Source organism: Oncorhynchus tshawytscha, linkage group LG09 (genome assembly GCF_018296145.1).
Source record: "Oncorhynchus tshawytscha isolate Ot180627B linkage group LG09, Otsh_v2.0, whole genome shotgun sequence".
Taxonomy (NCBI): domain Eukaryota; kingdom Metazoa; phylum Chordata; class Actinopteri; order Salmoniformes; family Salmonidae; genus Oncorhynchus; species Oncorhynchus tshawytscha.
In genome coordinates this window covers 46,138,483-46,154,307 of record NC_056437.1, presented here as the reverse complement: position 1 = coordinate 46,154,307, position 15,825 = coordinate 46,138,483, and the positions used below count along the sequence as shown (strand labels likewise).

The 15,825-nt window shown below is 41.0% G+C and overlaps 1 protein-coding gene across 2 annotated transcripts in view; it reads left to right on the top strand.

The window, feature by feature from the left end:
• Positions 1-7,215: 7,215 nt before the first annotated feature.
• The window catches only part of LOC112258043 (14-3-3 protein epsilon), a 39,144-nt gene continuing 30,534 nt past the window's right edge, over positions 7,216-15,825 (top strand). The window contains exon 1 of one of the 2 annotated variants that reach the window (XM_024432106.2): positions 7,216-7,448. In XM_024432106.2, coding sequence (XP_024287874.1) covers positions 7,385-7,448 — 64 coding nt within the window. In that variant the 5' untranslated portion in view covers positions 7,216-7,384. The remainder of the gene's footprint in view (positions 7,449-15,825) is intronic. The other variant, XM_024432105.2, reaches the window with a different exon arrangement.

Below are 15,825 nucleotides of genomic sequence, written 5' to 3'. Positions count from 1 at the left end.
ATATATATATATATATATATATATTAGTACCAGTCAAAAGTTTGGACACACCTACTCATTCAAGAGTTTCTTTATTTTTACTATTTTCTACATTGTAGAATAACAATGAGACATCAAAACTATGAAATAACACATGGAATCATGTAGTAACCAAAAACGTGTTAAACAAATAAAATATATTTTATATTTGTGATTCTTCAAAGTAGCCACCCTTTGACAGCTTGTACACTCTTGGCATTCTCTCAACCAGCTTCACCTGGGATGCTTTTCCAACAGTCTTGAAGGAGTTCCCACGTTGGCTGCTTTTCCTTCACTCTGCAGTTCAACTCATCCCAAACCATCTCAATTGGGTTGACGTTGGGTGATTGTGGAGACTAGGTTATCTGATGCAGCACTCCATCACTCTCCCTATTGGTCAAATTGCCCGTACACATCCTGAAGATGTGTTGGGTCATTGTCCTGTTGAAAAACAAATGATAGTCCCACAAAGTGTAAACCAGATGGGATGGCGTATCGCTGCAGAATGCTGTGGTAGCCATGCTGGTTAAGTGTACCTTGAATCCTAAATAAATCACAGACAGTGTCACCAGCAAAGCACCCCCACACCATCACAGCTCCTTCTCCATGCTTCACGGTGGGAACCACACATGCAGAGATCATCTGTTCACCTACTCTGCGTCTCACAAAGACAGCGTTTTTGCGACTGCTTTGAAACTTTCTATGTTCTTGAAATTTTCCGGATTGACTGACCTTCATGTCTTAAATTAATGATGGACTGTAGTTTCTCTTTGCTTATTTGAGCTGTTCTTGCCATAATATGGACTTGGTCTTTTACCAAATAGGGCTATCTTCTGTATACCAACCCTACCCTGTCACAACACAACTGATTGGCTCAAACGCATTAAGAAGGAAAGAATTTCCACAAATGTACTTTTAATAAGGCACACCTGTTAATTGAAATGCACTCCAGGTGACTGCCTCATGAAGCTGGTTGAGAGAATGCCAAGAGTATGCAAAGCTATCATCAAGGCAAAGGGTGGCTACTTTGAAGAATCTTGAATGTAAAATATATTTTGATTTTGTTTACCACTGTTTTGGTTACTACATGATTGGTTACTATGTTATTTTATAATTTTGATGTCTAGACTATTATTGTACAATGTAGAAAATAGTAAAAAATAAAAAACCTTGAATGAGTAGGTGTCAACTTCTGACTGGTACTGTATATATATCATTACATGCTAAATATTATGTTAAATGTTTTGTTTTTTTGTTGCCCTGTGTGTGAACAAACCCTCACGCTTTGTGTGGTCACTGTTTTGCGTCTATCTGAAACACTATGATGACTGTCTGGGGAGGAAGTGGAGACATTCCTTAGGACTGTCAGGTATCGGGCCTTCGTCCAGTCCGCCTCATTGTTTTGAGAAATTGTCATATAAGGAGGGTATACAGTGGCCAGACAATGACAGAAAAATGTAAATATACCAACACCGCCCTCTCTCCTCTTACTTTGATTTGCCAAGTCCCCTCCTCTCCCATCCTGTCAGTCTCCTCCACCTGTCTCATTCATTTGTTACATGGTCTGATCCATTTCCTCCCAGACCTCCCCTATGCTAAAGACACTAGAGGCACCTACAGATTACAGTTATGTTTTAGTGTACATAAAGGCCTTTTGGTAGATGGAACCTGTTAACGTCACATTTGAAATGATGCAGACTTAGTTCCCAGCACTGTGATGCATAAGTTCACATTGTCACACTCGACAGAAAGCCGCAGCCTTAATCCTTTGGTGTCTCCCCTAGTTTCCCTCCCACGTGGTCGTAGCAAACACAGTAAATATACATACACGTTTTTAAGTTGACTGAATTAATTGTTTCTGTCAGCTACGTTTCAACTGGGAGCTCTAAGTTAGGTCTGGGTTGTATTCAGTAGGGCACCATGTTGAAAGTGTTTTAAAAAGTTATGCAACAGAAAACGATATTGAATGTTTCTTATCGGACAAGTTTGGGTAGTACCATCCCGTTACAAAACCTTTCCTCCCGACTGAACATGACCACGTTAATTTCCCTAGTGTCTCCCTTAGTGCCAATCTATCATCCTCTCACCCAGTACCTACCCTCTGGGCACAGTTATGACACATCCAGCCACTGACGTGCCAGATACACCGCAGTATGCTAAACGTCCTCATCAGATGATTACACTACATTGCTAAAGGACTGTGTGGGTGAAAGGCACATCGATCATAGTAACATGGGAAGGTATATTGACCAATCGTAGGCACATGTGAGTGTTTTAGGCCAATCATCGTCATTTGGGGAGGATCTGTTTATTTTGTCCTTTCTACCTCGTCTGAATTGTTTTAATTGATGTTAATTGTCTTTCCGAAATAGGAAAATAACATGACCTGAAGTGCCAGGCGCAGTTCATCTGTATTTTTGTGGAAATGTTGGTAGATTTTATTTCCTTTTTTTTTTTTTGCCAACCGAACAATTATAGTCCAAACACTCCTTACTCCCTCAACTATACCCTGTGGTATTATTGTGTAAATGTGCATAGTTGCTCAACTTTCCCAACAGTGTAAGAACCTACGTTCCTTCCAAGTCCATGTCTATGAAGCTGCAAGACTTTTTAATAATGCTAAGAGTGAGAATATTAATTACAAGCCCTGTGTAGATGTTTTCTATGTTAAAGTTTACAAAGACACTGCTCTATTGAAGGCAGCACTGAGGGCAATCTGCATAACTTGTGTTGACTGCAGAATCATTGTATTTACGAGACAATGAACAGTTAAAATGTGTCTGTAAAAGTTTGAATGGTTTTATGCTCTGTATGTGATATAAACAGAGTTCAGTGACAGGAGGATTAGTACGGCAAGAGGATGATTGAACTATGACACACTACAGAAAGCACCAGGGTTGTGTTCAGTAGGGTACAAAGTAGCAAAATGTTTTGCGAAGGGGATAAAAAAAATAGTTCTTACTGGTCAAGTTCAGGTAGTAGGCTACCTTCCAGTTTCACTGTTTTGTTTCCTCCCTACTGAACCAGACCACAACCAGACTCGTGTTGCCCAGGTTAAATAATATTTCTATATGTTTTAATGAATTAGAAATTATGCAATCTGTATTTAGCAATGACAGCGATTTACACAAATAAATGAATGACAAACTCAAACTGAAAATATGACATTAAACTGCCTGACAGTTCTCCTATTGCATAACTTTGAATTATTTGTTTAAGTCAATACTGCAGATTGGAAAGGGTGCTGTGGACATGTACCTGGCACCTCTCATTTTCCCTTTCTAGTTTTCTTGAACTCTGTTGTCAATACTGTTTGGATTTCTTGAAAGGAAACAAATAATTGATGTGCTTTCTGTTGGTCTTTGGCTTTTTAATGTTGTCCTCTGGTATGGCACTGATGGGTATGTATTTTACCATTATGTTCATAGTGTAAGAAGTTGTTGTACTTTGTTTGGTTAACATTGCTCAAATGTTCTCGAACATTTCCCACCAACACCATTCTGCAATGTGTTGCCAGTTGAGCCAGGTCATGTTGTGTCTGTTGTACTTGCATGTTGCATCCAGTGACACCCGTCTGTCATCCAACCATCTCAGGCTTGCCTTGAAGAGACTGTCTCCATTTCATAGAGGGCCATGATCATATGATACCGTTTTGTCTAGTGGAGTATAGGCCAGTCAGGTGAAGCAACTTTCGCCCTTGGACCAACGAATACTTGGATTTTAAAATGGTGTCCTTTCACAAACATTTTTCAACGTTGAATCCCTTTTCTGCACCTTATCTCTTATATTGCCTCTGTTACTGATGATTGTTTTTTATGCCTCATCATCATTCATGCCAAACTGTTTTCATTCTCCTGTATTTTTGTAGGCAATTCCACAGAAACTGAATTACGCTGAGACTGGTTTTTAAAAAATAAAGAAAAATGTTATGCCAAACAAAAAAAAAAATATTTTTAAGTTTAATAACAAACCATACAACTATGCACAATGACTAATTTGAACAATTTAAACAGTAAATTACAAACAAAAAAATAACATTTACTGGAAAAACTATGCACAGTTCTTCCTGTAAATATTTGTTGTAAAAATGTATAAGTAGTCATTGTGCATAGAGTTTGTAGGGTTAAACTTTGAAACTAACTTTTGTTTGGTATACATATTTAAAGTGAAATCTGAGCGTAATTCCATTACATGAAATTGCCCTATCCCAATTCCAATTTTCCTTTCGTGCCATCCCTTTTCTTTTGAAGAGGACAGGAGTGGGTGAAAATATAAATAATTGATTTTAAGATGTTCCATTGTGATATAACACTATTATTTGAAGTTCACATTTGACCTTTTATTTTCTGTAGCATGTAATGTGTTAATATCCTTAGTAAATAAAAACCTATTACAATTGTGTCAATTTGCTGTCTTAATTTGTGTTTGTCTCCATCCAACGCCTGATAGGACTGTGAAGCGGCACAGACACATGCATACACACACACAATAACATACGCACTATACATACACATGGATTTAGTACTGTAGATATGTGGTAGTGGTGGAGTAGGGGCCTGAGGGAACACAGTGTGTTGTGAAATCTGTGAATGTATTGTAATGTTTTTAAAATTGTATAAACTGCATTAATTTCGCTGGACCCTAGGAAGAGTGCAGCAGCTAATGGGGATCCATAATAAATACAAATACAGGCATTCTTAAATTTGGGGCATTTTTTTTGTCACTTATAGGCTATGTCTCTGCTGACTGTCACACATCGAAAGTGAAGTGATACAATACACACTGAATGCTAGCTAGCCCTTGATCATGACTTTTCCATGGCATTACATTACACATAAGAGTCGTTGGACGAAGGCGTCTTCTGCAAGGGGAGTTTTAATTAAGGATCGGCGTCCCATCAACAGGACAGTTGTAAACCATGCAACGCCTTATGTCAAGATCGCAGATTTTAGAGAAACAACAAATGGCAGTACATATACGTGTCATATCGGCTGAAAGCTTATATTCCCAGAGATAACATGAAGTGTCATTTTGTTAGATAAAATAATGTTTCATATCCTAAAGTGGTCCATATAGCATGCACGATCGTTTTGTATTTCCACTCGTTCAATTTGCAAAGAAAGGAATCTGAAAATCTCACCCTAACCGTTGTGTCAACAAGTCAAATCACGTTTGAATCTATTCCTCGGAGATCCTAGAAGGTAAAAAGACTTCACGATTTCATTAGGCGTGTAATATATCCTATAGGACACCATATTTGGTCAGAGAGCGACAACCTTCATGGCATGCCGATGACACGGGCAGCCATCACTTGAACGACTGTATCTTTGTCAAATAAGCACCAATTGGGGTCAAACAAAGCTAGCTAGATAGCCAATGAGCTGGACTTTACGGGAGTATCCGGAAACCATGTACATGTCAAATAATGTAGCTACTAACCTTGTATGACAGCATGCCTTTTCATTTTGGACAAAAATTATAAGGATATTCAGAGTTATGAAGTTATGAAAACTGGTTGTTTTACTAATGTTGAACTTATAATATGGCTACTAATACTTGGAAAGCTAAAACAAAGTCCAAGTATACAGATTTGATGATATTCTTGCAGAAAAATGGAAAATGAATGCGAATGTCTCCTTCACGATTTGCCCAAATGTACCTGGGGACTTCACACTAAAAGTCTTGTAGTTCAGTCATACTTTAAGTTATCCATCTGAAACTTTGCATATACACCGCCATCTTGTGGACCCTATCGGAATTACAACCAGAGTGATGGCTAGAACTATGAGTTTTCTTTTGCATTTCAGAGATGGTGGTAGAAAAAGACTGGTTGGTTTTTTCTTTATATTTTCTTCTACCAGATCTATTGTGTTATATTCTCCTACATTCAATTCACATTTCCACAATCTTGAAAGTGTTTCCTTTCAAATGGTGCCAAGAATATGCATATCCTTGCTTCAGGGCCTGAGCTACAGGCAGTTAGATTTGGGTATGTCATTTAGACGAATTTCTTTTTTAAAGGGGCTATCCTTAAGAAGTTTTAAGATCCCAGACGCTCGGTCTGAACATTACCATGCATCGCTTGCTGTATAGTTTTGGAAGCATAAGGATATCATATCAGTGAGATACAATTTTTTATACACACCTTGATAAGGTTAGTTTTCCCACACCGCCATATCTACATGTTACAGCGCTTGTTTACGGAAAACAGACAAGGAGGCGACCACCTGTGCTAATTAGTTATCTAGCAAGCTCCCCCGAACACCTTTGTGTAAGTGCAACTCGGGGAAGTGTATTTTTGTCAGATGGAGGCACCCATAGTTGTATGGATCTGTGCAAAACTGCTACAGTAAGTGTATCTTTTTTATTTTAAGGATTCTCGCTGATGAAAGACATGTTGCGAAAGGTGATTATTGACTTTTCTAAACGTTAAATACAGCGCCGTGATTGTAGTTCACATGAGGCAGTCGTGGGAGAAGTCATGTCTGAGAACTAGGGGAAAAGCAGAATGCCACCTAGAGTTTGAAAGCTAACAATGCATACAGCCGACCTGAGATTATGACAGACTGATTGACTACCCATGGCTCACATGGCTGGTGAGAAGAGGTTAAAAGCACTTATATTTTTTATTTAACTAGGCAAGTCAGTTAAGAACAAATTCTTAGTTACAATGACGGCCAAACCCAGACGACGCTGGACCAATTGTGCACTGCCCTATTGGACTCCCAATCACAGTCAGTTGTGATACAGCCTGCAATCGAATCAGGGCGTCTTTAGTGAAGCTTCAAGCACTGAGATGTAGTGTTTTAAACCGCTGCGCCACTCTGGAGTCACAGTATTATAATAACAGTATTGACTCCAGCAATGACAAGGAGTTGTGAACCAGAGCCATATACTAAAATATAAATATGTGGCCCTGATGTGTGAACCACCATTATTATATGCACACTACTTTATGGAGTCTGGTCATGCTGAGTGGATTATATTTAACTGAATCCTTTTAATACTGGCCTGTGTTTCACATTGTATTTCCATCGATTTTTGGTTGACATACACATTGTCTTTCAATAGATTTTTGGTTGACATATAATCACACCATAAATACATGAGATGAAATGGGGTTAGTGGCCAATAGCTTGCACCGGAGTGTGTGAGAAAGAAAAGTGAAGAGCGGGGATATGGTGTTGGCGTGGATTGCGTCAATTTCCCGGATTGAGTTCGGACGCCATCTTTAAACCAGTGCTACCGGTAGTTAGATAGTGGGGACGCTGAGCTGCTGCTCCACCAGGAAACGCAGTCTGAGACAGACCCACGGTCGAGCCTCTCCTTCAGGCCGCACATCATCGACAGCCCGACCTCGAACACCATGGCAGATCGAGAACACTTAGTATACCAGGCCAAACTCGCCGAACAAGCCGAGCGATACGATGGTAAGGGCTAAGATTTACTGTCAATGCGGAGTATGTCCCTCATTCGCTTGTCTCCCTCTCTCTAGCGGGGGGCTTCGAGGAGCGGATGAGGTGGTTTGAAGATGGATTCGTTAACTAGCTAGTAAGAGATCGTAGTAGAGACAAAATAGCGTTGAAGATAGGGTTTCCTAACTAGTTAGTCATTTAACGTTAGTGGTTTGATTGAACAAAGGTATCAAGCGATACACATGTGTATTACTGTGTTTTAGACTATTCAGTGATTGCATGGGCATGGGTGATATTCAGCCCATGCTATCTTGAAAGCCGTTGGTTGTTTCTGCTGGTGGTCCTGTTCCGACTTCGTTGTTAGTTCTCAATGAATGTACTAACGTTAACGTAACTAGCTAACGCTAGTTAACGAGAGAGCATGACAGCTAACGAACGTGAGCTAAAATCTGTGGTAAAATGGCGGTTAACAATGGTTGTCAAATTGCAATAGCTACCGTGTCATGGGGAATGGTTAAGGTTACCTAACCATTTGTTCACAAACATAATTTGGTTATTTGATGAACTAGCTAGCTATTTTGACAGTAATGCCATTACACTAGAAATAGCGGCTTCGTAGCCTAGTTAGCTAACGTTAGTCTTGAAGCTACTTTGCTAGCGACTGCAGTTTTGCCAACTATTTTTCAAGGAAAGTATAAGTTACTTGAGTTTGAGGTTTAACGGCACCCAGAAATGTTGTAGTACTGCCACCAACTAGACTGGCATAGAACCCTCTTGTACTTTTCTTGGAAAAAGTACGGTATTTGTTTCCCCTATATAAACCTACAATAGTTAAAACCCCACCACCATACTCTACTATTTAAACCTATCTAGTCCTACCTCGGGCTTAAAGGACGGAACACCAATACTCAACATACCCGGTAACTCTAATGACGTCAAATCATACACCCAAATACTTCTCTGCATCTGCCACCACAACCTCTATTTTCTGCGACTTGTGTTCCATCCCTGCAGTACTGTTGATAACCATTGCTATGAACAAAACCAATCTTACTGAAGAATATATCCAGGGTTGCCAGGTCAAGTAAACATTTTTAGCACTATGACTATTCAAAACCTGCACCAAAGGCTTGAAAACTAGCCCAATTTGTCCCCACAGCAATATCTAAACCATTTTCCATAAGTTATTGAGCCAATTAAGATATCATTGTAACTTGTAACAACGTTAGAAGCAAAATGCAAAATTTTCCTCAAAATAATTATTGCAAGCTATGCCATGGTGCAATAAAGGAATTTGAACATGTGACATGAGAATTGATGTCGCCCTTATTTAACTTGCTAGATCATTTTCCATCAATGGATGTGGATTTAACTCGCTTGACTGCTATGATTAAGTAATACGGCACACGGGGGTATGGTATATGGCCAATATACCACTGTGGCCAATGGCCAATAACCACGACGCAATGCGGGGTGCCTGGATACAGCCGTTAGGTGTGGGTATATTAGCCATATACCACAAACCCCCGGGGTGCCTTATTGCTATTATAAACCGGTTACCACGGATTTCAGCCAATCAGCATTTGGGGCTCGAACCAGGTTTAAAATTGTAAGTAAGTCACTTTTGTGCATTTGCCTAACAATAGATAAATCCGACAGGAGAGTTTGAGTGATGAATGTTGGACAGAAGATCTCAATCTCTGAGCAAGAAACACTATTTTTTTTTAACCTTTATTTAACAAATTCTTATTTTCAATGACATCCTAGGAACAGTGGGTTAACTGCCTGTTCAGGGGCAGAACAACAGATTAGTACCGTGTCAGCTCGGGGATTTGAACTTGCAACCTTTCGGTTACTAGTGCAATGCTCTAACTACTAGGCTACCCTGCCGGATGAACATAAAAAAATCTAATGTTAGGCTACTTTCTGGCAGTTGTGCTGATGTTAAGACTACAAACCTTTATAAATGGCCCATTTGCGAGATTGACTTGTCATTTCAATCGGCATAGGCTTCAGACTCAAATCTGGGTTTATGATTCTAATCAAATGTTGCCGTAGTTTGCTTAGATAAAGGCAGGTAGCCTATAGCCCCTGATATGTTCTACATCTCATTTCAGATGGTCTACAGTAGCCTAGACAAGATATAGGCAAGATGTAAACTGAACAATTCAGCAGCTTGCTTAGTTCAAATTCACAGAAAAATTTGTTCAACATGAATAGCAATAAGGCAATAAGAAGTGCTTGTTTCCCCAATAGCCTGCTGGAATAGGCTACTGAGGATGGGGTCATGATTTCAATCACTGAATGAAATCTTAATAATGTCTTAATGAACTGAATATGCTTGTCAACAATAGCCAGTGTTTATTTTTTACATTTGTTTTATCTGTAGCCTAATCTGACTTATTTTACCGTCAATCTAATGCGTTCATAATAACACAAGGCTACAGTAAATTGAAGTTACAGGCAAAATGATTTGCAATGACTCCAGTGATATCATAATTTCAACATTTATTGTATCAAATGGTAGCCTACAATGGCATATACATTAATTGGCTATTTGATGGCCAACAAAGGCAAATGTATAATTCTCCACACACACACTGCCTGTCAGTTTAATTTAGGACTTTTCCCCCTTAAAAAGAACCATGCGAGGGTGTTCCGTAGCTTCCATTTAACATTTCTACTCGTGCAGCCCCCGAGACCCAAGAACTGAGCATGCATAAAGCACTTTGTTTGATACCGTTTTCTTTAAGCAGTCAACATTAGAATGCAGTTTAAACCACCCCAGAGTACATTTATATAATGCGCCCCAAAGTCATTTTCCAGTTCTTTGTCGCCATTATTTCTTGATGTGCATCAGTTCTAGAGTATTAATGTTTCATGGAAAAAGGTTTGAAAATAGCTGTCTCCATAATGAAAATCTAAATAGTCTACCTACAACTGGTAAAAAGTTGTCATAACGTGTGCACGTGCTGGCTGCTCTCTCGCTCACGTGCCTCAGCCAATAACTGTAGTGCTTTCTCAACACACACACCCCTCCGGCCCTCCCCACCACTCACTCAGCAACAGCCTGTCTCACTGCCTGACAGTCAGGAGCAGTTCACAGTGGGGGAATTTATATATATATATATATATATATATATATGAGATGCCGCAGTGCAAATACCTGCGAACCAATACATTTTCACTCGCAACTTTTTCAAAGTAGCCCAATTAAGTGTGAAAACTGCAAACATGGCAACACTGTATATATCACTGGCCTTATCTCTCCATATTGGTATAGATCTACTACTCACAAATCCTCTCAGGATCCCTCCCCCTTGACCCATTACTTTCTTCACTGCCTCAGCATATGACACCCTCTGCACTACTCTAACCCTTGGTAACCTCAACCTGCCTCTCTCGCACTGGACATTTCTGATCCGAAGCCCCTTGGGCACCCCTACAATTAACACATACCGCTTCTTTTCCCAATGCTACTCATTCCTTTGTCTCATGCCTTTCTGCACACTTCTCACACATGGGAACCTCCCTCCTACACAGTGTGCCACATGCCCATAAGCTTGACACCTGTAACAACTAGGGATGCACAATATATTGGTGAACTTATCGGCATTGGCCCGATGTCTAGTTTAACGCCGATGTGCAAAACCCATGTCAAAGCTGACGTGCATACCTATATAACGTAATGACGCCATGTAAAATTTTGCGCTACACTTGCAACATTTCTAACCTAGCCCACAATGTCTGCTGTGTAGATCGAGCAGTCATTTGAAAGAGACAATTTCAGCGACTCAACTCAAAGGCGAAATCCATTAATGGCAAGATAATGCTATTCATTGCCCTTGACAATCAACCGTTCTGATGTTGGTGATGTTGGCTTTTGCCGAATGGTCGAGCACTAGTACACACTACGAAGTGTGCTATTTTTCAGATGTTGCTCTACCAAAGTTATACAGTAATGGCGTCACTGCTAAAAAATAAACATTGCTTCACTGCTATTAGCGTTATGACTGACATTTGAACCAGCGATATCAGCCCTGTGAGCATGCTGAGTCTGACAGCACAAGGTGTCGTTGAGAATTTCGTACTGAGGATGTTGCATGTTCGTGAATGTGCCGGTTTGTCATACCGCCGCTGCCATTTCAATGGCATTTGAGAACATGTTTGAAACTTGGAAACATGAACACACTAGCAAGCTCCATTCAAACAACTGACTCGAGATATATGCTCATCCACTGCGCCTGCAGCAGATGTGATACCCTCTGTCATGGCATTAAAACGCCTGCTCGACAAAGCGATTCGGTGGCATTCTCTCTCTACTGTGTCACCACTATGCTCAACTCTATGTACAAGGACCGCTACTTCGATGCAGACAAGAAACGGGGTTTACGTGAAATGTTACATACGCAGCTGGACAAGATGGAAACGGACACAGTGACCGTGCGCACGGAGAAAGAAAGGCCATGGACAGACAGCTGAAACTTCACTTCTTGACATATGTAATGAAATCCTGGTTGAGAATTAAACGACTGAACAAATTAACAATGAAACAGCACAGCTCAGCAAGTAAGTGAAAGAAATAGGTATTGATTATGTTTTACTGGTAATGGGGACATGCATAAAAGCCTCAAAAAATAACTTTTTGGTTTGTGTGTAACCTTTATTTAACTAGGCAAGTCGGTTAAGAACAAATTCTTATTTACAATGACTGCCTTCCCCGGACGACGCTGGGCTAATTGTGAGCCACCCTATGGGACTCCCAATCATGTCCGGATGTGATACAGCCAGGATTCGAACCAGGGCCTGTAGTGATGCCTATGGCACTGAGATGCAGTGCCTTAGACCGCTGCGTCCGTGTGTGTGTTAACTGAATTCTTGAAGTTAAATAGTTATCGGTTTGTTTGTTTTTTGCAAGGAAAATATCGGATATCGGCATCGGCCAAAAATGCCATATCGGTGCATCACTAGTAACAACGTAATGTATTTGGCGCATTATCTCATACGGTATAACTGAAATATCCTAACATCAATTTGTCTCATCAAATATTTTTTGTTTTGTTTGTGCTGGACTCCCAATCACGGCCTGGATTCGAACCAGGAGCTGTTGTGATGCCTCTTGCGCTCAGATGCAGTGTCTTAGACTGCTGCGCCACTCGGGAGTCTGGAACAAAGGAACTGATTTAAATAATTGAAGGTTAAGGTAGATAACCTTTTTTAGAAAATATTTGTACTTTAATTCTTTAAAATAATTATTCATGCCTGTGGAGTCATTTAACAACAAGGAACAGATTTTAAAAAGTGATGGGTGCACACACTCAGCAGCCGCCCGGCAGTGCCGCCGTACAGCTGCGTTCAGCCGAGCGGGCACACTCAAAGTTTCTCTCTCTGGGGCAGTCTTAAAAAGTAGTGTGTGTGTGTGGAGTCCACACAGGTTTTCAAACCCTGATTTGCGGCCACAGAGCTCTGAGGGTTGGGTTTCCTGCTAGTTATCTTGCTATCTATTGTCAACGCTAACAGTAAGCAAACGTTAAACTCAACACGCTAGGCAGCTAGCTAGTTAATGTTAATTGGCAGTTTTGTAAAATGTTTTAGCTAGCTATCTAACTACGATCGCACCAGCTAACTATGCAGCGATGGGTCTAACCCCCTACCATCAGGACAGCCTCAATTTGTCGGGGCATTAACTCTACAAGGTCTCAAGCATTCCACATGGATGCTGGCACATGTCAACTCCAATGCTTCCCACAGTTGTGTGAAGTTGGCTGTATGTCCTTTTGGCTTTTCTTGATACACGGGAAACTGTTGCGCCTGGCACCTACTACCATACCCCGTTCAAATGCACTTCCATCTTTTCACTTGCCCATTCACCCCTGGAATGGCACACATACACAGTCCATGTCTCGAATTGTCTCAAGCATAAAAATCCTTCTTTAACATGTCTCCTCTTAATCTACACTGGACAAAAATATAACCCAACATTTAAAGCCCATGTTTCATCAGCTGAAATAAAATATCCTAGAAATGTTCCATTTGCACAATGCTCTCAGAATTTCTCCCAAATGTTGTTTACATGCATTTCTCCTTTGCCATGTGTGGCATATCAAGGAGCTGGTTAAAAAGCATGATTATTACACAGGTGCGCCTTGTGCTGCGATCAATAAAATGGCATTCTAAAATGTGCCGTTTTGTCATCACACAATGCAACAGATGTCTCAAGCAGAGATAAATCGGACTTGGGTGACTGGAGACAAAACTGTTGGAAAAGCATTCCAGCTGAAGCTGGTTGAGAGAATGCCAAGTGTGTGCAAAGCTGTCAAGGCAAAGGGTGGCTACTTTTTAAAGTATCTCAAATATATATTTTGATTTGTTTCCCACTTTTTTGATTACTACATGATTCCATGTGTTATTTGATAGTTTTGATGTCTTCACTATTATTCTACAATGTAGAAAATAGTAAAAACAAAAACCCTTGAATGAGTAGTTCTCCAAACTTTTGACTGGTACTGTAGGTCCATGATGTCAGGAAGCTTGGCCCTAGTGATGTACTGGGCCGTACGCACTACCCTCTAGTGTTTTACGGCCCGATGCCGGGCAGTTGCCATACCAGGCGGTGATGCAACCGGTCAGGATGCTCTCGATGGTGCAGCTATGCAAGTTTTTGAGGATCTGGGAACCCATGCCAAATCTTTTCAGTCTCCTGAGGGGGAAAAGGTGTTGTTGTGCCTTTCTACTGTCTTGGTGTGTTCTGACCATGATAGTTTGTTGGTGATGTGGACGCCAAGGAATTTGAAGCTCTCAACCTGCTCCACTACAGTACAGCCCTGTCAATGTTAATGGGGGCCTGTTCGGCCCTCTGTTTTTAAGGTAGTCCACAATCAGCTCCTTTGTCTTGCTCACATTGAGGTATCAGTTGTTGTCCTGGCACCACACTGCCAGTTCTCTGACCTCCCTATAGGCTGTTTCATCGTTGTCAGTGATCAGGCCTACCACTGTTGTCAGCAAACGTAATGATGGTGTTGGAGTCATGCATGGCAACGCAGCAGTGTGATGAAGCCGGTGACAGGTGGTCTACTCCTCAATGCCATTGGATGAATCCTGGGAACATATTCCAGTCTGTGCTAGCAAAACAGTCCTGTAACGTAGCGTCCGCGTCATCTGACCACTTCTGTATTTAACGATTCACAGGTACTTCCTGCTTTACTTTCTGCTTGTAAGCAGGAATCAGGAGGATAAAACTATATTCAGATTTCCCTATTGGAGGATGAGTGAGAGCTTTGTATGCATCTCTGTGTGTGGATTATAGGTGGTCTAGAGTGTTTGTTTAAATTTTATATATTTTATTTTTCTCTGGTTGGTTGTGACATGCTGGTAGAAATGAGGTACAGAGGATTTAAGTTTGCCTGCATTAAAGTCCCCGGCCACTACGAGCACCGCTTCGGGATGTGCATTTTCTTTTTTACACATGGCCTCATATACCATAATTTCCGGACTATAAGCCGCTACTTTATTCCCACGCTTTGCACCTCGCGGTTTATACAATGACGCGGCTAATTTATGTTTTTTTCCCGCTATTACAAGATTCATGCCTCCAAAATACTGAGCACCATCACATAATGTGACGTAAATCGAGCGCGCTCAAACTTCCCATTCTGATTACGGTAGTAATTTTGTCACCCTCATCATGGCAAAGACACGGAGAGATGCATATGATGCAGCTTTCAAGTTGAAGGCGATCGATCTGGCTGTTGGAAAAGGAAATAGAGCTGCTGCACGGGAGCTTGGCCTTAATTAGTCGATGATAAGACATTGGAAACAGCAGCTTGAGGAACTGACTCAGTGCAAAAAGACACCAAAAGCTTTCAGAGGGAAAAAAAGCAGATGGCCCAAAGTATTTGCAGCCACTCGACATCAGTGTAAATCGTGCATTTAAGGTGGCGCTCCTAGTTCAGTGGGAGGCTTGGATGACAAGTGGGGAGAAATCCTTCACTAAAATGGGCTGCATGCGAAGAGCAACTTATGGTCAAGTCTGCCAGTGGGTCCTGACAGCGTGGAGCATTGTCAAAAAATCCACTATCATCAACGGGTTTCGAAAAGCTGGACTGCTGCATGTTGAAGGGGCAGCATGAGCTCAGCGGGGTATTTGCCTCCGGATGAAAGTGACGAGAGCAACAATGAAAACGATCCAACATCGGATGAAGCAATTCTGAGGCTATTCAACTCCGACACCGAAGGAGATGACTTCAGTGGTTTCAGTGCACAGGAGGAGGAAGATGGTGACCAAGTTCATTTGTTTCAATGTACCGGTAGGCACCTGCGGCTTATAGACATGTGCGGCTTATTTATGTACAAAATACTTTTTTTTTTATAATTCAGTGGGTGCGGTTTATAT